At 32.6% G+C, this 23,109-nt stretch overlaps 1 protein-coding gene across 2 annotated transcripts in view; it reads right to left on the reverse strand.

The window, feature by feature from the left end:
• The window catches only part of pnt (ETS transcription factor pointed), a 109,785-nt gene that overhangs the window by 66,811 nt on the left and 19,865 nt on the right, over window positions 1-23,109 (reverse strand). For both annotated transcript variants that reach the window (XM_085188998.1, XM_085188996.1), the window contains exon 3: window positions 18,686-18,806. In XM_085188998.1, coding sequence (XP_085045124.1) covers window positions 18,686-18,806 — 121 coding nt within the window. The remainder of the gene's footprint in view (window positions 1-18,685; window positions 18,807-23,109) is intronic.

The following is a 23,109-nucleotide window of genomic DNA, read 5'->3' on the forward strand; positions in this document are numbered from 1 at the left end:
TGTCAAGCTCCATTAATTGAGCCGAAGTTTTAATATAGTAAACAATGTATAGTAATTGTTATATTGTGAAAAATCACCAGTTGTGCAAATTTTCCTTTTCGTAAAAAAATAATTAGAATTGATAAAATGTTTTTTAAAGATTCGTATTACATTTTTTTTATAAAAGAGGAATTGACTCATTTATGTATTTATATCGTTAATTGCTAGCATTATTATTTAGATAATACTTTTTATTTTTTATTCTTGCAAAACATAGTAAATGTACCAATACCTATACGTTTGCTGGTAAAATTTACCACGAATATTCATACATTTAGACTGAAAATCGTATTTTTTGCAAATATGATTGAGACAGGAAACTGTCAACGGTGCACTAATTTAGCCGGCCGCGTGGTTTTAGCTTATCGGCAACCAGTTTCGCACCGTGGCGTGGGAACAACACATGCGCAATAACTTACGCTATATCATTTGCAGGGTTGCCTGCGAGATGGCGCCAGAATTGTTTCTGTTGATATACTTTCACATTTATTTTTAATTCGCGTTTCCTCTTAACTTTATCTTTATTATTAATGGTATTAAATTAATGTTACTTCCTGGGCCGTGGACAAATTTAATATTAGTTACAAATTGTGATCGAATGATACACAGTTATTTTAAATGAGCAGTTTTTAAATAATAAAGAAATAAAATATATCTTGACATATGAAGCCCTAAGTATAATATTTGCTTATAGGTGGAATTTCATTCATGACCAATTCTACTTTGTTGAGTTATTTGTGCTGCTAGCTAAAGTAGAGAGTTTATGCTGTACATATGTATAATATGTACAGCATAAACTCTCTACTTTTAGTATACCCGTAGGTCAGTCATGGCGCAGTGATACAAGTGTGTAAATGCGACAGGTTGTGGGTTCGATTTCCAGTCGAGGAAATGAAATATTTAATCACTTCCTCGTTCTGGTAACGATGCAAAAGCAAAGCCCCCCAGGATTCGATGGAAATCGAGGAATGAAAGTGTTTTAACGCTAGGTTCCTAGATTCCTTCTACCTACTTTGATATGTGCGGGATATTGCGTAACCAATATTACATGATACCGTTACTGTAGTTAGTGTGGCCAGTTTTAGTTAACTAGTGTTTCCTTTAAATAAATATTAACATATGCAATCATATGATTTGATCAATAAATATTGAAAAAAATTTAATATTCTATTCGGACGTAATCTCAACTATTTATACGAAAACCTTACAATAACGTCGTGTAAAGCTCACCAAATACACGAACCTGCGACCATAATGCTATTTTTATATATTAATGGATATATGTCGTAAAAAACCATATAGTTACAGTCTAAGAATGTTTTTTTAAATCGATGGCTTTTTTAAAGGGGACACCGCCGCGTGTTTCAGTAAAACGCAAATAAATTTCGAATGCATTACGTGGCGTCGCCAGTGATGAATAACGTCCTCTGACTTCACCCTTTCAGCAGTCTATTGATAAATGTATGGAGAACAAAATGTACCCTTTTAATAAGATACTAAATATATCATGTTGGATTTAAAATCGAATGTACGTATAAGTTTTGTAATGGCACCTGCCAATTGTTTTTTATGAACGAGAAACAAATGTATACAGGCCAGTCGAGGCGCAGTGGCCAGTGTGCGACTGGTTGTGGGTTCGATCCCCAGTCGGAGAAATTAAATATTAAATATTTTTATTTCTTCGCTCTGATGTTGAGGCAAAGCGATGCCTTTAATTCCGGCACTCAATACACAATGCTTCGAGAATTCGGCGGAAAATTGGGAACGGAGTGTTTTAACGCTACGTTCCCTCTGTCTATCCTGCTGTGTGCGTGATACAGCTGAAAAACGTGAAACTAAAAAAAAACAAATATTATTGCCTGTATAGCCTGCCTGCCTATTACTGGTGTACGTAGAACAGCTCTATCTTGTTATTCTACAGTGAATAGATGTAGTGAAGGTATCAATTTATTTGTTCACAATCAGAATTTAATCCGATGTAATAAAAGATATTGTTCGCTCCGGCGGTCAATGGCTCCCGTAATTACTAGCTAGAGATTTTTAGAGATCGGACATAGCATTTCATAATGAAATTTACATTTATATTGATGAATGAATATATTACAATTATTGGATTTAGATTATTTAAAAAAAATAACCAAAAAAAGTGATATACCATTTTAGATAGTATTTTTATAAGCATTATTAAAGGTAAAATATAAATAACTTATTTTCAAAAATATATATTTAAAGTTAACTATTTAAATTCCTCGCTGACTATCAATATCTTTGATCTAGTTGTATAGAGTACACTTTAATATGGCTGCTAAAGAAATATTAGTCACGATTTAATTACAGCGATTTATTAGAGGAGTTAAATGGTAGCTAGTGTTTAGTATACCTATATTCCAATTTAGAAAGTTTAGTACTAACTTAGGATTTATTATACAAGAATATTTGTTTTTTTATCATTTAATAAAAAAATGAAAAAATGGTACTATAAGGACCATATCAAAAATATTGTTTTAAGTTTCGTTTCACTGTATCCCGTACACAGCAGGGTAAGTAGGGGGAACCTAGTGTTAAGACACTCCGTTCCCTACTTTCTGCCGAATACTGGAGGCATTGCGTGTTAAGTGGCAGAACTCAATGCCACGCTTTTGCCTCGACACCAGAGCGAAAAAATGGAAATATAAACGTAAATTAATATTTCACTTCCTCGAGTGGTAATCGAACCCACAACCGTCGCGTTACAGTCACACCCTTGCGCCGCTGCGCCACGACGGAGCATTTTGTCATATAACTAATAGTTTTTAGAATAAAGAATTAATATTAACAATAATAAGATATAACATCTTTTATATATGAAAAAGGCTTCATATAAAATAACTCAACCAAATTAAGACAAGCAACAAAAATAACAAAGAACATTTAATGCGCTCCGTTCCAGGTGCACCCTGAGGATGTAGGATGTAAATATTGTATATTATCTGTATATATTCCTAAGTAAATCTCAACCAGATCAATGATCTCTAGATCGTGAGACGCCGGCGCAGTGGGAGGAGGCCTGCTCCGAAACACCTGCCGCCCAAGTACTGTGGACCAGTGTTTAGTAGATACAGCTATTAAACGTACTAACACTTTGGTATGAAACAATTAAAATTGATCTATTTCTATATTGGGATAAGATGCATTTTTGATTGCTATTTCTTAAGCTTTATGACATTTTGTGCAATTCATGCACATAGCCAACCTAGCCAGGGCACAAATCTCTCGCTAGATTTATCTTCAACTACTTTTACTGTAGGCATTGAATGTATGTGCTTTAACATGTCCTTTACAACGTCAGGCTTTTTAAAGGGTAATGTGGTTTGAAATATTAATAGATTAGACTATTAATCTTGTTTCAATTGAAATCTTTCAATACTATTAACGTTAACATATCTTGGTTATTTATTATCATCTAAAAATAGTTACAGTGATATAAATAAATTATTCATTGTATGACAGATTTTCATAAAGAATGCGAATCTCATTCTATTTGTTAACAATCTGAAATCGAAAGTAGACTCTTATGTGCCAATAAATTTTGATTTTTTAGAAAAATTACAGGATCTTTACTTGGTTCAATGATTTATTCAAGTTTATTGTAATTGGTAAACGTTTTCAGGGTTCCGTAGTGAAATAACCAAAAAACCCGAACCCTTATAATCCTCCATATAGAAATATTAGAAGTAGCAAGCACTCTATACATTTAGTTGTTCATAGGCGAGTCCGACTTGCTCTTGACCGATTTTTTTAATACTTAATTCAAACGCAAAAAGTCAGATTCAGAGTCACTTTTATATTAAAAGTAGACAAACATACGTCATTTCATAATTGATTATAGACCGGAAGCCATTTTGCAAGTCGTATTGCGCAAATACAAGTGTTCAAATTAATGGCAGATCGGATGTATCGCAATCTATTGGGCATGTTCATTATATTAGCAAGCATGAATGAATTCATAATATATATTTAATATTTCGTTCGTGTATTTTGTAATTTTATGTATTCAAATAAAATATAATATTAATAATGTATGATATATGAGGAAACTATCTTGTATAATAAGAATAATATAATATTAATAATGTATGATATATGAGGAAACTATCTTGTTCCAAAACGGAGAATCGTTCATCGTTGTTATTCTTGTCAAATCAAAAAAAAAATGTATTTAAATCTAAATTTTTATATCAAAGCAATTAAATATTAAAATTAGTGAAAGATACGTTTATTATTTTTTTATATGGCAACAAAAAAATATAGATTAAATTTCACCACTATAATTAACCAATATCTGAAATCATGAAATGTCTGATTTAAATATAAGAGTAATAATCAAAAAATATCGATTTTTTAAATTAGTGATATACATATATATCAAAATGGCTCAATCTTAGCGTTCGTGTCGATCGCTCTCAGATAACGGAGATAATAACTAACGTATCGGCTACTTCATACTCGCTTTGAGATAATAATGATTATTGCTCTGGAATCCAATTAGATTCTAGTCTCGAAATATAAAAATAGCTATGGTATATTTATTATTGTATATTTCGACAAAGGGGTACTGTAGGTACCCTATCTTATTTAATTGCATAAATAATTTTATTTTATATGACATAATTAATAATTAATATCTTTTAATACTTAGCAAAGCTACGATTTGAGAACTTTCTATAGTATTAGTTTGTTATTAAGAATTTCTAGTGACATTTTAACTTGAAATAGCCTGTAAACAAGGTTTTGAGACATAGCGGTGGTAGTTGATTACCAATATAACAACGTTTACTCTACATGTTACATTTACTAGTAATAAGTAGAAAGCAATTTCATTTACCGTAATAGAAGCAAGCTTCAAGCTACATTGTAAATATAGAGCATTTGAAATGTTTCCAACTAAAACTTTGCCAACATAAAAAATAGAATAGCCTTATTTTCTATTATTTGCCTCCTACAATTCCGTTTGTGGATCTTAAGATTGTCCTTAGCAGGCTACCTCCAGTTTAATGCCACTTATAGTATGAAAAAAGTTTTTTCTTAAATTAAATTTTCTTAAAAAGTTTATTTTCAAACTTAATTGTGTGGTTCTCGGAGCGATAGTTTCAATGTATAATATGATTCAAAAAAATCTACTATGAAGCTATATTGAAGAAAATGTCAGAGAGTAGACCCAACATTTAGTCCAAGATAAATAGTAATTTTCTAATTTTCCTAAAGAAACATTTTAACATAAACTCCTGAAAATCGCTTAATATACAAAAGGGTGAAATGAATAACACTGAGGTCCCCTCCCCACCCATAGCCTATATGTATATATTTAATCGTATAAGTTGTGATTGCTTTGACAAAACCATTTTATCAAACGCACTGACATCTTTAAATATCACTAAAACAGTAAACAGTTCTTGGTAGCCATAAATTAACCACTTATGCAACTTTTTACAAAGAGCAATTCCAATTCAAATTCCAATTTGTAAGATTCCAGGAATCCCCGCGTATCGGTGTTTGATTAGCTCCTGGACGGGACCCACTGGTTCCTGGTACCAGCGCCAAGACGCGTGCCTTTCATCCTCGCCGACAAACACGCCGCGGCTTATCTTGTGTGAGACGAATTTTGTTCTAGCAAGTGACAATAATGGGCTTTGTGCTCGATAAATATGGATTTTAGTCACTTCCCTCGACTCTGTAAACTGTGAGGTCATACTCGTAGTTGGAGAGGAAGTTGGGTGGGCAAAAAGAATATTAATCTGTGCTATTTTCTACGTTCACATTTTTTTATTATATTGAACGTGTCAAGATAATGCGGAACGGAGTGTGTTAACACTAAGCTCCTTTATCCTACTCTCTTGTGTGCGGGTAAAAAAGAATAGACTTTAAAACTATAAAAATAAATATAAAACCATAAATTATACAGATAACTATAGTTAATTGTAAAATAACTTTAATTACCGTACCTTTATAGTACACGACTGGTAATAAATATAGTTCAAATGTAAATTGTGATATTTAAGATAGGAAAATACATCTATTTTGATAATAACAATGAATGCCAGCCGAGCGGTCTTGTTATTTAATTAGAGCCGCATTAATTTCGTAACAGCCACTTCCGTCGCGGGGGCACGTCTAGACGTGGTTATAGGCGTTTTGAAACATTTTTTAACTAAGTTAACGAATTTTGCTCTCCTAATGGATTCATATTCTTTCTATATTTTAATATTCCCAGTAACTCTCAAATTGTGTTTATTAAACAAAAAACATATACGCCATCTAACAGATATAATAATAATGAAAACTTTTTTATATTCAGTTTCACGCTGTATCCCGCACATAGCAGGGTAGGCAGAGGGAACCCAGTGTTGAGACATTCCGTTCATCATTTTACGCTTAATTCGTAAAGCATTGCGTGTTGAGTGGTGGAACTCAACGTCTCGCCTTGCCTGCTTATCAGGGTGAATAATCCAAAATATTCAATAATTCATTTCCTCAAATAAGAATCACCGATTACAGTGGTTCGCTTGTGCCTCAAAACAAAGATATCTTTTTTTAATAAAAAAATTACAAGTTAAATATATAAAGTGTTAACAAGGTCGGGTTGGTGCAACCGTTTGTCCTTTTCCGCTCCAAAAACCGTAGTTATGCAAGCTCTCAACACTTACACACACTTACACATATGTACATTTGAAAATGCATGTGTTATGTTTGGCGTGTGGGAAATTAAAGGATTATTATCTTTATCCTGTTCAAATATGCTTTTATTAGATACAAAGTCCTGAAGCCAGTGGTGGCGCAGTGGCACAAAGTAAACGCGACTGGTTGGGGATTCGATTGCCACTCGAGAAAATTAAATATTTAAATAAATTAATATATTCATTTCTTAGCTCTGGTGTTGAGGCAAGGCGACGTTGAGTTCTGCACACGACACGACAGGCATTCGCCTTTTGAATTGTGTCTGGAAATGGGGAACATAAGTGTTTTATCACTAGGTTCCCAGGTTCCCTTTGCCTACCTCTGCTAGCGTGAGGACAAAAAAATTAACTGATATAGCTACTGTTTAAATACATTAATTGGAAATGACTACAAATAACCACAATAACCTAAGTAGTTCAATATCCACATAAATAAAAATGACGAAAAAAAAAAACCAAAACTAGGAAAAGATGTGAAAAATAAAAAAAAATATATCATAACACGAATGTAAATATGACAAGTGATCCGGAAATGCGCGAGGCGCGCGCGACCGGACGTGCGCCCGCGCAAGTGGGTCAGGCTATTTCTGTTTTGGCGGGAACCTGGCCGGAAGCGGCGCCATTGTGGATGCGCGGGAAGCCCGGAAAAGCGGCAGCACTCCGGATTTCTAGCTAATGAAATATTACGCGCCGTGAACGGTAGCGCATTGTGATGCTGGAGAGACCGCGTCTAATTCCACCTTTGACGACTTTTCTCAGGAAATACTGCGGTACATTTTGTGAGTTATTTTTGTCTGTAGTGTATAGTTACTAGAAAGGGAAATACTCGTTGTAGAATTTTTGAAGTGATTATATTGAAAACTTCTATGTAAATATACTTATACGTGTTAGAGAATATAATTAAACCTTTAGTTTTATTTAATTTCTTATATATTATTATTTTATGTAACATTTAATTTCTAATATGATTTAAATATTAACACAGTATATGTAGATACTTAACTATTACTTAAATATTCTATTTTTCAAACAGAATTAAAAGTAAAATCATATGAGGGCGAACCGTAGTCTCCCACAGTGTATGCGGGCTTTCGCAATAATGTTTCTCGCAAAGGACGAAAGGACCCTCAATTAGAATTAATTAAAGACAATTCAGCAATCCCAGAAAATAAATGGTCACTTGACGATAAACGAGATTTATTATTCGTTTAGGAGATTTAAATTTGATGGATATTAGTCCTTTACATCTGCCTCACGTGTAAAATGAGTTTAATTCCATCATTAAATACTACCTATCTCGAGTTTAAGACCCGACATCATTGTCATTTTCAATTTACTTTTATTATTACTTTATCAGTTTCAAGCTTTATCCTGTACATAGAAGAGTAGGCTAAGGGAACCTAGTGTTGAGACACTCCGTTCCCTATTTTCCGCCGAATTCTGGAGGCATAGGGCAGAACTCAACGCGTTTTGCCTCGACACTACTGCAATGAAATAAAAATTAAATAAATATTTCATTTTCTCGAGTGGAAATTGAACCCACAACCAAGCACGTTTACAGTCAAACTTGTGCCTCTGCGCCACAACTGACACAAACTTTATTATTACTTATTGCTGATAAAAATGAAGAATTTAAATTTATTGTATTTTAATCAAGAAATCCATTAGGAACGTTACTTTTATAGGTTTACATTTTATTATTAGTGGTACTTTAATTTATGTATGTTAGTGTGTAGTGTTTCTACAGAGAGATAATGCGATATCTCCCGAGGCGTGACGCAGGTGTCGCTACTTTCCCACATTATAATTTTAAACTATCTAGTACAATATAGGCTTAGTCATTTTGTTTTTAATAAAAATATATTAAACAATATTGTTGATTGTACAATTTTTTTGATTTATTATCATTTTTAAATTAATACAAAAATAATAATACATATATATAAGTTCTAAAAACCAAAAGGTTTTTAATGATGTTCATGATTTGAGTGTAAGCTCGTAGTAAAACATTTATTGGCAGTAGTTGCTGATATAAAAATACGTAATAATAAAAGTTTATTATTTTATATTATTTCAAAGAAATTTATTACCTTTGCATTAAAAAAATGATTACATTTTATTTTATTATTTTCATCTGAGATTTTTTTCTCCTTTCTTAAATGGACTTTTTGGTATCTTAGTGTCAAATAGTTCATTTAAGCTCATCTGGAATAGTATATTAGGATTTTTAACGGGCATTATACGTAAACTGTAGCTTTTAGAAGTTAATCAAATTTTAACAAAATAGTTATTCGTTTCTAGGTAATAATAAATATAAACAAATATTTTATGTTTACGATAAAATCAAAGACGACATGCGTTTCTCAGAACGGTCGCTTTAATATGGATCATTTGATCGTCAAATTTCGAATTAGTGCAGAGCACACGAGAGCACGCAATGTGCGAGTTAAACTTCTGTCATTCGACCATTTATAATATAGTTTGTTATTAAACTAATATTAAATTGGGCTAAATTGTATTAGATCTGTGATACTAAAACTAGGCTTTACACATTTGTTAATAATAAATGTTTATTTTATTATGAAATAGCATTTAGAATTTGCAATAATGTAATAGCTAATCTGGACTTTAGCTTTGCACAGATATGTTCGCGTATTTAAATTTCGGGGCACATTTTTTGTTAGTAAAATTTCTGGGATGGGCACAAGACTATTCTGGGTTGGACACGGACCATCCAGCCCTCCCTATTCCTACGGCAATTCGTTTTATATGCATAAATTTTAATTCTATATGTATAATATTCTATCAGAGTGTCAAAAGATCTTTTTGTTCAGCACTTAAGCGAAAGAGCTTTCAATGCAATCCCACGAATACTGCCGATAGGCGGGTAATTACAAACAATTTATGGCAAGCATTTCGAACCTACTCGTACTTAATTAATGAACTTTAATCATTTTGGAAAACGATTTTGATTGCTTTTTATCGTTTACTATAAACGGAATAACTATTTATATAAGAAATGTATAAGAAATTAAGATTTACAAAAAACACCTAAGTATTTTAGTCTTCTTTATTTTTTTATTATATTAGTACATGGCTTAGAATGTAATTCACGAAGAACTTAATAAGGTAATAAATAAAGTAAATTTCAGTTGATATATATCTAAAAAATGACTCTTATCTATTTATTTCGTTACTATTTAGAATTATGTAGATAAAGAATGACACTTGTTTATTTCGCAGTAAATTTGTAAATATTTTCCTCAAAAAAATAGGAGACAATAGAAAAATTCGTATCGAATCTTGAATTGCTCATTGTTTCCCTAGCTTCCTGCGATTGTGATTTTTGAATGAAATAAATTTAAGCTTACTATATAATTAAGTTAGTACATTTAACTTTTGTCTACTTTTGACTTGTATTAAATATTTTATAAAAGAGAAATATAGTTATTTATCAAATACTTTATTAATTTAAACAATTCATTATTGATTTAACGTTTACGCTGCCATTTTAAAAACTTAGTTTAGTGTTAAATTTATGTACATAAATAAGTAGTTTCATAAGATTTTTAGTTATTATATGTAGAAGCTATAACGACGACCTTAGAAAAATAATTACAAAATTCTTATCAGAATCCGAATATTTACCGAAGAAAAATGTAATTAAAAACCCATAAACGCTAGTAGATTGTAACTAATTAACTGAAACAGTGCGTTTAACACTTCGCTCATTAAGTATAAATCAATTCGAGTTGCGGGTTTAGTTCCCGCCCTTCGCCGGAGGCTGTTTACTGCTCCAAATTACTTTTCTGCTCACTGGCGTGATATAAAAGTATAATTTAAATTTTCTAGCCATTATTAACAGTTAAACGATCATGTTGAAAATAGTTTTATTATTATTTAATGTAAATCATTAACTTTAGCAATCTTTGACTTTAATGTGGCACACACGATATATATAATATTTCGAAATTTATTTATTTTACGTCATAACACTAGGTTCCCTCTGCCTACCCTGCTGTGTGCGGGATACAGCGTGAAGCTGACTTATATTTTAAAAGGTTAAAAGTGTGTTATTATTAAGCGTTTATGAAAAAATGGAAATATTGAATTTTAAATATCCTTGCTTATATATCCAAAAGTTTATTTTATAGAACCATAAGAAATTTGATGGTAATTTATTGAAACATACTACATACTACAACTGTGTATGAAGTTTATGTTTTAGCATAAAATATTATTTAAGTATGAATGTTTATTTGCATCACCCACCATATATTTTTAATTTTATGTCTCCTAACCTCAAGGTTGTCTGGAAGAAATCGCTAATTAGCGATAAGACCGCCTTTGTACTTCGCACAATGTTATGTGCATATAAGTACTAGATGTAATTTGTAACTTTTTTTCTTTCTGTTTGTGGTGTACAATAAAATATATATAATAATAATAACTTTTTAAACTTCAAACTTATTATACCTACTATTAGATCTCTTAACTCTTATTATAAGTTAAGCCTAAATTTAGTAATTTAGAACAAAAACGTAGAAAAAAAGTGTGGATTCGATTTCCACTCGAGGATATGAAATAATATTTTCATTTCTTCGTTCTGGTGTCGAGGTAATAATTAAGAAGAATTCGGAAAATGGATAACACAGTGTCTATGTTTGGTATGTACATATATCTATGTATCATAGCCCGTTACATAAAAGGCCTAAATATCAAAGCCTAGTCGCTTGTTACTAACGAAAGTTACTGACCTGACGAGAAACTGGTGAATGATATTACAGGCATCAAAGGGGAAAAATTTACCTATTAAACGGAAGAAATCTAATTTTTGTAGGTACTTTGATTCAAACCCCTCTCGGTCTCCGGATAACTTTGTTACAGACGGTACCGTTTTTAAAACTTGTTACGCCATCAGAATGTTTGCTCTTATTTTATTTTTAATTCAGGTAATTACAAAAGAAATGAAGTAAGAATTGTTTGGTGAAATTTTTCCTTCTTCACCCCGTACCCTATATATAGCAAGGTAGACGGGCAGAGACAACATGAGAATTTAGTGTTAAGACACTTCTGTTCCCCAGGTTCCAGCAGTCATTGAATTTGAGTGACGGAATTCAACGCCGCGCTTTGCCTTACCAGAGCAAGGAAATGAAAACGTTAAATGTTTCATTTCCTTGAGTGGGAATCGAACCACCAACCTGCTTTGTTTACAGCCGCACGCTTGTAATAGTACAAGCACCAGGACGAGCCCAGGGTATTCCCAGTATTAACTTTAGAAAATTTACTATGCTGTGCTTATTATAATTATATTTAAATCATAAAAAAGTGATGATCATTAAATAATTGTGTATAATAAACCTAATAATATAATATCAATAAGAACATGTAGTAAATAATTAATATTTACTACATGTTATTTATTTGCTTTTTTTATAAAAAGCTATCAAAACATTGATTGTTTTGTGTTCATGAGTTTATTTTACAAGAAATTTCAAATAACAATTTCAATTCAATATCATCTTTGAAAAAAATAATGTAATAGAAATATGAAATAATATTTTTAATTTCTTGTTATGATATTAAACATATGTTAAAGGTTCTCAGTCAGGAGCCAGCTAGAAAAGCGGAACATTCTATGTAGGTGTGCGTTCAGGATCAGTGGCCGGCGCGGGCGCACCTGCCGCAGTTCCCACGGCGCCCGCCTGACGTCACAGCACAACGGTCCGATGCCGACTTGTTTTTTACTGCCCCGTAAGGCTCTGCACCTTAAATGCGAAGCTATTTTATGTATGGATTTGAATACAGGAGTTTTATTTATTGATTTGTTATTTAAATATGATGTATAGTTATGCATCAAATTCAAAAGCTGTTTATTATGTTTTATAATCTATATGGTTAACATATGAAATAAAGTGAACAGTGACATTGGACGTAAGCATATTTGAAATATTTGAAATTATTATTTGAAATTTAAACAAAAAGAAATCTGATGTAAGATTAAATTTATATAAATTTTAACTATGTATTTTAAAAATATAGCTGTTATTATAAAGGATACAGATAACAAGGAGATGGTGACGCCATCTACAAGGTATCGCTTAAACTACAACAAGCTTTACACTGGCGACATCTAGCAGATTATACAGATAACACATCTGAGTTGCTTTAGAGAGTTTCTAGTCTTCGTCGGCAGATGGCGCTATAGACATGAGCTCTACAATTTGTAGAGTACAAGATAGATTAAGATATTATAAATATTATAATATAGGTAAAAATAATCGCAAAAATTAAATCACATAGAAGAAATCTGATTTAAGAAGGGTTAATGTATTTTATAATAGTATATGTTATGTTATTTGCATAGTAAGATAATAATATTCAAAGCATCGTATATTTAAATCATCATAGATCGTGCAGTGCGTGTAGGCAGTCATTTGCCAGCAAGTTGGCAGGCTTTCAAACGTCTTCAGAATATCATAACGAGTGAGCAACAGATTTATTATATCTATAAATCATATTTGGGGTATACACTCAAATATAATTTGAATATTCATAGAATATGTGGATTTGCAAACGCCTTATTATATAGATTAGATAACTAAATTAAATAAACAAATTTGATAAGTTAACTTTTGAATTTATACTTTATATTCATGTACTTAATACTTTTCAATATTGATAAATGTCATATCATAGTCTTACGTATTTTACACATACGTAATATAACAAAATACTTTATTATCTAATCAATTTTATATCAATTAACAACGTTATCACAAACTTCTTCGTGTTATTGTAATATTTTTTTAAGCGTGGTTAAGCTTATTTATAGTTAGTTTAAGATTTTGTGTAGTTATGACTGACTAACGATTAGTATTCATACAATACGGTAGCGAGCGGGCGAGAGGTGACGACGAGCCCATTTGGATGCGCCTCTTGACGCCGCGACGCGCCTCGCATTTACAAATACCTCATAATGCCTATAAAATTATCTTCAAATAAATAGAAAACATTGATAAAAAATATTCTACCTGAAAACAACAAACGTCGAGCCTCACATTGTATTATAAATTCAAAAAATTATAAAATTCATCGTCTTTGCTGTGGACATGTCAATGAGCTCTATGACGCCCACATTCGAATTGATTATTTTATGTTAATTTTGACTCAGGTCAAGCTTTGTAGAGCCAAGCTTTTTTTAAAATTTATCTATTAGATTTATTTATTAATAAATAAAATAATTTCCTAACATTTAATTATAAAAGTTAAAATCAATTTTTTTTATATTAAAAAGCATAAAAATGTAATTTTTAATTTCAACTTAACTTTTATATTACTAGCTGTAGCAATAGCCATTCTCGTACTCGCCTACTCTATAAATAGACGAGTAAAAAGGGATTCGGTTGTCGATCGACTAATCCATCGGGTTGGGTTGGCATCGGTCAGTATCGGCGATTAATAAAACAACATGTCCGCCGACCAGTCCGCCCGCGGTACCAGGCGTTCATAACATCTACGGAGCTTTCGCCGAGTCGCGCCTTCAACCATTCACGAGCTTCTTTATGAATGAATCGTTGGTGTGCGCGTTGGAACACGTGTTTATTTGAGCCAACACAGTACATAGGTCGTTCTTGAGAAATTTCTTGTGTCAACATACACACACAGCTTAGTTAGACAGAAATAACTCGAAGCTTTGTTTTCGCAAAAGCATAATATAAATGCCTGTATTGCCTCCATGTTGCCGTTTTTGCGCTGTTGCTGAGCGAATTGCGATTGAATCTGGAGATTGCAGCTTCAGTTTTCACTGGCTTCGCACGTGACTTTATTTTTATGAGGACATTTAATTCAATAATTATACACACAAATAAAATATAAAAATTGTTTAAATTCAATACTAACTCTATTCTCGTATTAATTTAAGAATAAGTAATTTTTAATCAGCTTCACGCTGGCTGCTAAGCAAAGGCTACCTAGTGTTAAGACACTCCATTCCCACTTTCCCCTGAGTTTTTGAGGCAAGTACTTATTAAAGATACCACAGTGAAAAAAGATACGTTTGGCTTGATTCGAACCATATCCAATCCAATGTAATGAAGAGTAGGAGGTAATTTTTCGAAACCAGGTGACATACGAGACTTTCCAGTTGATCGAGCGTAAAAAACTGTTCAACACGCCATCGAATATAATGTTACTTATGGGGTGTAGTTAATATTTTTAACTATCGAAATAAATTTATTTAAACATCAAAAACACACATATATTTAGTGTTTTTACTTGAAAGTAAGTAAAAAGTAGTGTTTTAAATTTTATGACAATAATACGTCTGTATAAGTGTACTATAGCATATTTATAAATAATTATTGCTGAAAAATAAACATTTACCATAATGTAACGTAAGGAGGTATGTAGTTTTGGCAACATCCTGTAGACAGATCAACAACGTGGGGAAGTGGACACCGCAACATCCTGAGGTGTCGAGTGTACTCTGTTCTTTTTTTTGTAATGAGGTAAAAGTGTTTTTTTTTTTTATTTTTATTACAACTTCACCTTGTATCCCGCGCATAAAAGGGTAGTCAGAGGGAACCTAGTGTTAAGACACTCCATTCCCTACTTTCCATCGAATTTCAAGGCATTCCGTGTTAGGTGGCAGACCTCAAGAACAGGAACGGCAGCCAGCACGAAGAAATGAAAATATTAATAAGTAAAAACTCATTCCCTCGAGTGAGGATCGAATCTACAACCGTAGTGTTACAGTCACACCCATTGCTCCTGCATCACGACGTCCTCTAATAATTTCTGTTCCATTTCTATTCTCCTTTCATAGTTTTATTAAGATAATATAAAATGATACTATTATAATAAAAAAAATAGGAGAGATTTCACCGTTCAAGCTTAATAAATATTAATAATTAAATATTAACATTATCTTGTATATATATGACTCACTATAAAGCTAGAGCTATATAATACAACATTGTTTTTGTTAACTTGTAACTGATATCCTTATCATACTCGTATATGTATAGAATATGCCATATTTTTTAATTTTAAAATATTAATTTGTAATATTTTTTCACTTTATTTCAAATACTAGTTTATAACCTAACTAGTGGACCCGAACGCGGCTACGCCCGCGAGAACTATACGAATATTTATTAAATATATTTATGAAATTATTTTCAATTTTCAATAGAGATGCGTTAAGCAAGTTCATTTTGGGTGACGTTTTCTAACAACAAACTTTGCAAATCGTTGCTTAGCAACGACGGTTGTTATTAACATGGCGGAATAAATTGCATGTCAAATTAATAAGTATTTTAATATATTGGTATATATCGATAATATTACAAATATGAGAAAAAAAAGTATCCTTTGTTCATCCCGAGACCCTCAAGTATCTCTATATGAGTATTTTATTACAATTAAATTAGCGGTTTGGCCCTGATTGCGTAAAAGACAGACAGAAAGACAGACAGAGTTACTTTCGAATTTATAATATATGTAGGTATGGATATAATATGAACAGAACCTATGTTTTAAATAGAATAGGCAAAAAAATATACACCACATTTTTATATTATTTGTTGTAAAATTAGGCCCGCATTTATAAATCGCTCTCAAGTCTAAGTTCGATCTTGAGATGCCGTTTTGATTCACAGACAAATAATAATAATTTAATGAAAACGATACGGCTTCTTTGCGCAAAATAGCTTTGTCTAACTTTCTGTTCTAAGAAAGGATCCTAAGATAATGCTATCTAGTGCTAACAGTATGTAAATACTCTTAAATAGATATATGGACGTATATTCCCACGTTATTTACGTGATGAAACAATAGGCCCCTATTCTCAGCCCACCCTGTTAAACCCACCAAGTTGGATATGGTTTATTGACCTTCTAATATTACAGCACATTAGATATTCTGGATTTTGTAAGATACTTTTTTGGTAAATTAAAAGTTTGTCCTTAAAAATAAAATATTGAAATACTAAATAATATAGGTATAGCTAGCATAGATTTTATTTGGAAAAATGGTTTCAAATCACGCTAAAGCTAATTTTAACTTAGTTTATAGTTTAGTCTTCCAAAACGGTAATAGGTATGTTTAAATTGATAACGTCAAAACCTACTGTCACATTAAAAAAAATCAGCTTCACGCAGTATCCCGCACGCAGCAGAATAGACAGAGGGAACCGAGTGTTAAAACATTCTGTTCCCCATTTTCCTCCGAATTGTGTGGCAGAAATCAACGCCTCGCTTTGCCCCAACACTCTAGTGTTCTTGCTCTAGCAAGAAATCAAAATATTAAATAATTATTTCTTCGAATGAGAATTGAACCTACAACCTGTTGCGTTAACAGTCACACTTTATGCCTGCGCCACGAATGACCTCTATATTTTGATAGAGGATATCGAAGTTCAAGTTTACTAGTAAACTGGGTTTCAGCAACTAAAACTGCAGCATAACGAGGATGCGCCGCATTATCCTATTCGGGCTTCACCTATTACGAGCTAATCATTAGACCTGTAGCCCCTGGTATCTAATAAACGTTTGTACCGCACCTAGCATTGGTGAATATACTTAATATGTATATGTATTTAGATCTATCAGCTTCACGCTGTAACCCGCACACAGCAGGATAGGCAGAGGGAACCTAGTGTTAAGACACTCCGTTCCCCATTTTCTGTCGAATTCTGGAGGCCTCTGAACGCCGCGCATTGCCTCGACACCACAGCGAAGAAATGGAAATATAAACATAAATAAATATTTCACTTCCTCGAGTGGGGATCGAACTCACAACCGTCGCGTTACAGTCACACCCTTGCGCCGCTGCGCCATGACGGCCTCACATTCATGTATTTAGATATATATAATATTTTTAGGTTAGATCCCGCGATCTCGAACTTTATCAGGTCGGTTGGTTGATTAGTAATTAATTTGTATTATATCTAGGTACTATAACTACAGGTGTTTTTTGTTTTCATATATTTTTATCAGTGGAAATTTAACAAAATATTTGTATGGCTTTTTCCTCTTAAAATATAATTATATATACTTATATATAAGCAATACACATCGTACAGGTGTACGATATTAATTAAAAACAAATTTTTAATTATTAACTGCAATATTATAAGACAATTTACGTAAAATATATTTTAAAAATCGTCTTTCAAATCGCCTACTATTAGTATTCATAAAAGTTCTCTTACACCGGAGCCATAATTCAGAAGACGGATGTTTCCTTCCATTTAATAGTGAGCGGAGGGAGATCTACAAGGTGTGATTCTATGATTGGAGGTGTCACATTCCACCTTCCGAAAAGGAAATTGCGAATAATCTTCTAAAGTGTACTTTGTTAAAACCGTGATATATCTTTGTACGTATTACATTCAGGTACATTTTTTTTTCAGCTTCACGTTTTATCCCGCAAGCAGCAGGATAGGCAGAGGGAGTGTAGTGTTATGACATCCCCGTCTCACTTTCCGTCGAATTCTGAAGGCATTGGGAGTTGAATGGAGGTAGCTCAACGCTTCTCTCCTCACCAGAGCGAATAAAAGAAAATATAAAACTTCATTTCCTCGAAATCGGCATCGAATCGGCACAACCCTTCGCTTGTACGCGACACGCTTGTGCTCCTAAGCCACGCCTGGCCTCAATTGAGGTAGGTGTTGTAATTGAAATTCTATTGTAACGCACAGTATGGTGGAAAGATAACTTAATTATTCTATTGTAAAATGAAGTAATTATATGTATCTAAATGTATGAGAACAATGCACCGTTCTATATATTTGTGTTAAAAGAAATAATATATTAATTTGTATTAGTAATACATTTCGCTGATAAGAAAATGTGTTTTAAAAGGAAATAAAAAATTAAGTCACACAACGACCTTCGGTTTAATAATTTGCTTATATTATTTGTACTTACCCAAAGACGCTTCAGGATCTGTGAGATCAGACAGCGATGGCACCTTCTGCATAGCTCGCGGTTCTTCTGGTTCTGGAGGCTCCGTCTTGATACCTTCAATGGCGCCGCCGCCTTCATCGCACTATAAAAATATATTCAAGGTTAACTTAGGTTTTTTAAAAAATCTAATTACAATTTTATAATGTCATTTATGCCAGTGTGAGGCCAGTCGTGGTGCAAGGGCGTGGTATGACTGTAAACGCGACTGGTTTTGGGTTCGATCCCCCAAATATTTTCATTTCTTCGCGTTGGTGTCGAGGTAAAACACGGTATTGAGTTTCTCCACTCAACATACAATGTCTCCCGAATTCGACGGAAAATGGGGGAACGTAGTGCCTTAACACTAGATTTCCTCTGCCTACCCTAATATTAAAAAGTAATGTAATTTATTTATGCTGCTTGTTTCAATCTGCCTACCATAATGAAAAAAATATATATTTATTTTTGCTGCTTATTTTTATTTTACGAGATTTTAAGATAAATGCTTATAAATTATAAAATCTATAGATTATATAAAAAATATAAAAACATTAATATCTATCGGCTGATTTTGATTAAACATACGATTAGAAAGAATTTAAAGTTGTTACACGATTGCGTTAGGTGACTCACATAGGCTTAACGCGATTGTAATATAAATAGCACCTCACCAGTTTTTTTATAAGCAACCTAGCAGGTACCCATTAGGTACCTATATGCTGATATATGGACAGGAACCCATTTTTTAGGCATGTGCGTACTTGAATCTCATCGGCTCATCGTATCAAGTCGATATACTATTCACAGTGCGAGTTCTACTTCCGTTGGCGTTCGGCGCATGCATCGCGTTGAAAAATCGCAAACAATTGAATCGTCCAGGGATATGGACGAATCTGGTATTTTCTTCTATTCGAGGGTTTTATATAATCATTTTTTGTAGATATTAGTAGAATAAGTAGTAGAAATTGAGAATTAGACTATATGTTTGTTTGTTTAACAGGTCGATATTACATTTCAATTTATTAATATGAAAATAAAATAATATTTCAATAATAAATTTAGTTTCATTTTATTTTAAGATTTATGTTCTTAATGCGTCCATATGCGTTCGTATGTATAGTACGAAATATTGTAGCTTCATGCTACAGGCAGAGGAAACCTAGTGTTAAGACAGTTCGTTCCGGATTTTCGACCAAAATCTGGAGGCATTACGTATTGAGTGGCGGAACACAACACCGCCCTTTGCCAGCAGAGCGAAGAAATAAAAACATTAAATATTACATTTCCTCGAGTGGGAATCAAACCCACAACCGACGACATAAGTCTATATTAGTAAGTATATACCAGTAATGTAATCTCATCATAACAGCAACAAGAATACAGCACCTGACTGTTATACTAACAATTCAATTGCCCCCTCGCAACCCATGACACTGATTAATCCTAGAATATATCTATAACACCCAATAAAAACATCAAAATCGAATCAGCGTCCCCTCGGGTCAATCAAGCAATATGTTCCACTTGTTACGGCCTGCTCGTGATTCTATTGTTGTTTTTATACGGATAGGATTGCTTTGAGAAATGTTAGATTGCATTCATATTATTTCAACTTCTCTGAGATTTGGTAAGTACGTACCTAATAATTTTAACAAATACTTTGCTTATTCGATAGAGAAAATTAAAGCCATATTTTGAAACACTTGTAATAGTAATGGGATCTTATATTAAAAATTCTGAACTTGGTCTTACAAACGTTGCATTATCTACGATTTTTTATTATTTTTTATTATCAGATAAATTATGATAAAAGATACGTGTGAATTTTTAAATAGTTTCCGTAGATTGATTCATTAATTCCAATACCAATTGAAATTATAAATATGCCAATAGAATTATAAATATAATACTATATTATAAGCTGGTAGGCTTGTAGGCTACCCTGCGGTGATTTACTTGGTTTAATAAGAAATCAGCGCAATATTTGATACAATTTTGTATTTATTTACATATTGAATCATTTTGTGTTTTTGAATTGATTTTTTTAATCTTCAAACTAAAAATAGTCGATCGAAAAATCGATGTTAGTAAAAATAATTTTGAACTAACTTTGACCTGGTCTCTTTGTGTAAATACCTACGCTCATGATTATAAGGTTGATGCCGCGCTTTTGTCTCGGTACCAGAGCGAAGAAATATAAATATTAATAAATAATCATTCATCCGAGTTTACTGAGTAGGAATCGAACCCACCACCGTCGCGTTACACCTGCGACTACGACCACTATGGCCTCATAAATAATGCTAAAGTAATCAGTAAATGTTTTTAATAAATAGTGCTAAAATAATCGATTTCTAAATACTATATTTACAACTACCCTCCATACATACGAGTATGTAAAACCTAAATAGTATCATATAAACAAATCTTCATAATAATGAACTACCTCCATTCCTTCGTGTGTCATGATTAACCAGTACACATACCCGTGGTGGGTATATTTTTACACGGTCGAGTAGGAGGGGTCGCCACCCCACTTACAATTACGAGGGCACGATCTCAATCACTCACCTATGTCGACGATTGATAAACTATTTGTTATTTTTTTTTTGTGAAGTACCCTTAATAGAGTCACGTGTTAAGTGACGACCTATAAACGGCTTTTACGGAATTTAGTGTATTTTTTTTCTATTTTAATTTTTTTTCTCTTTTTTAGTTTTTAAAATAATAGAGCTTACCTTTTTTTATTACGGCTTATATTAAATTTAAATACAAATTTAAAGTATTTCAATTTCGAAAAGATTTATTTTGAATGGACATGCAAATGTTGCTATATTATACTACTTAGAAGTAATCTAAAATTGTAGAGAGTTATAAATGTCACAATTTCAGTTTTAAAGAGGGAACTTAGTATTAAGACACTCTTTCCCCATTTTTCTGTCGAATTCTGGAGGCATGAGTGGCGGAAATGAACGCCACGCTTTGCCTCAACACCAAAGATTATAATATTGAATACTAGCGGACGCGCGCAGCTTCGCTTGCGTATTTAAGGGTGAATTCTAATAACCCATGATACATGTATTCAATGGAATATTTTTAAGAGTCTAAATATCAAATTTTATAAAAATCGGTGGCGATTTAAGAATTTTCCCATACAAACTTTCAACCCCTTATTTACACCCTTAGGGGGTGAATTCTAGAAAACCATGAAACAAGTGTTTAATTATATACGTTTAAGAGTCTGAATTTCAAATTTTATAAAAATTGGTGACGATTTAAAAAAAACTTATACAAATTTTCAACCCCTTATTTGCACCCTTAGGGGGAGAATTGTAGAAAACGATGAAACACGTATTCAATTAAATACTTTTAAAAATCTAAATTTCAAATTTTATAAAAATCGGTGCCGATTTAATTTTTTTTCCATACAAACTTTGAACCCCTATTTCACCCCTTTAGGGTTAAAATTTTTCAAAATCCCTTCTTAGTGGATGTCCAGATTACGAAAGTAAACTTTTGTCCAAATTTAACGTTTCTACCATCAGCGGTTACGGCTGTGCGCGCGTCTTACCTCAGTCAGTGAGGACAAGTCCTTTTATATATATAGATTATATTTCCATAGTGGGAATCGAACCCACTACCTGTCGCGTTTACAGTCACAATTTGCGCCCCTGCGCCACGACTGGCCTTAACTGGTCGAACTGGTTACAAAATTAGCTTTCATTAATTAATTTATTCCTCTAATACTAACCTGTACTAAATATTGGTTATTATATTTTATCTATAAATATACAACAAGGTAGCAAGAGCAACGGGAAGTGCGTGAGTATACCAACTCGGCCTGCTTCTATTTATATGAAAAGCTTAATGCAAGCGGCAAGTAAAATAATTCATACATGGAAATGGTACTTTGTATACAAGGAAGCTGTTACAAAATGCAGAACAAAATGATTATTGTACTGAAGGTATAGCGTGTTGAGTGGCGGAACTAAACGCCGCGCTTTGCCTCGATATCAGGACAATGTATCGAAAATATTAAATATTTCATTTCCTCAAGTGGAATCGAATTCAAAACTTACCGTTGGGCTACGACTGGCCTGGTATTCCAAACAACTAAGTTCTGAAGTAATGAAGGAAGTCTATAGGTACTCGTTTATAAATGTAGGCTTCTAATTCTTATTTAACAATTTGTTATTCCAATCAAAAAAATTAAGACGAAAATCTCGATTTATTGTAACTTTCTTCTCGACCAACGGATATGACAAATGTATATCTAATTAATAATTATACAATTCACTAAATATGCAAATTATTTGTTTTTATATTACTTATACACAAACCACTACTGCTATTCGAAATAACTATTTAATTAGCAATTATCGTTAATATAGCGAAAGCCTTTTCCG

Source organism: Heliconius melpomene, chromosome 8 (assembly GCF_056956725.1).
Source record: "Heliconius melpomene rosina isolate 202511_hmr_F chromosome 8, ASM5695672v1, whole genome shotgun sequence".
Classification (NCBI taxonomy): Eukaryota; Metazoa; Arthropoda; class Insecta; order Lepidoptera; family Nymphalidae; genus Heliconius; species Heliconius melpomene.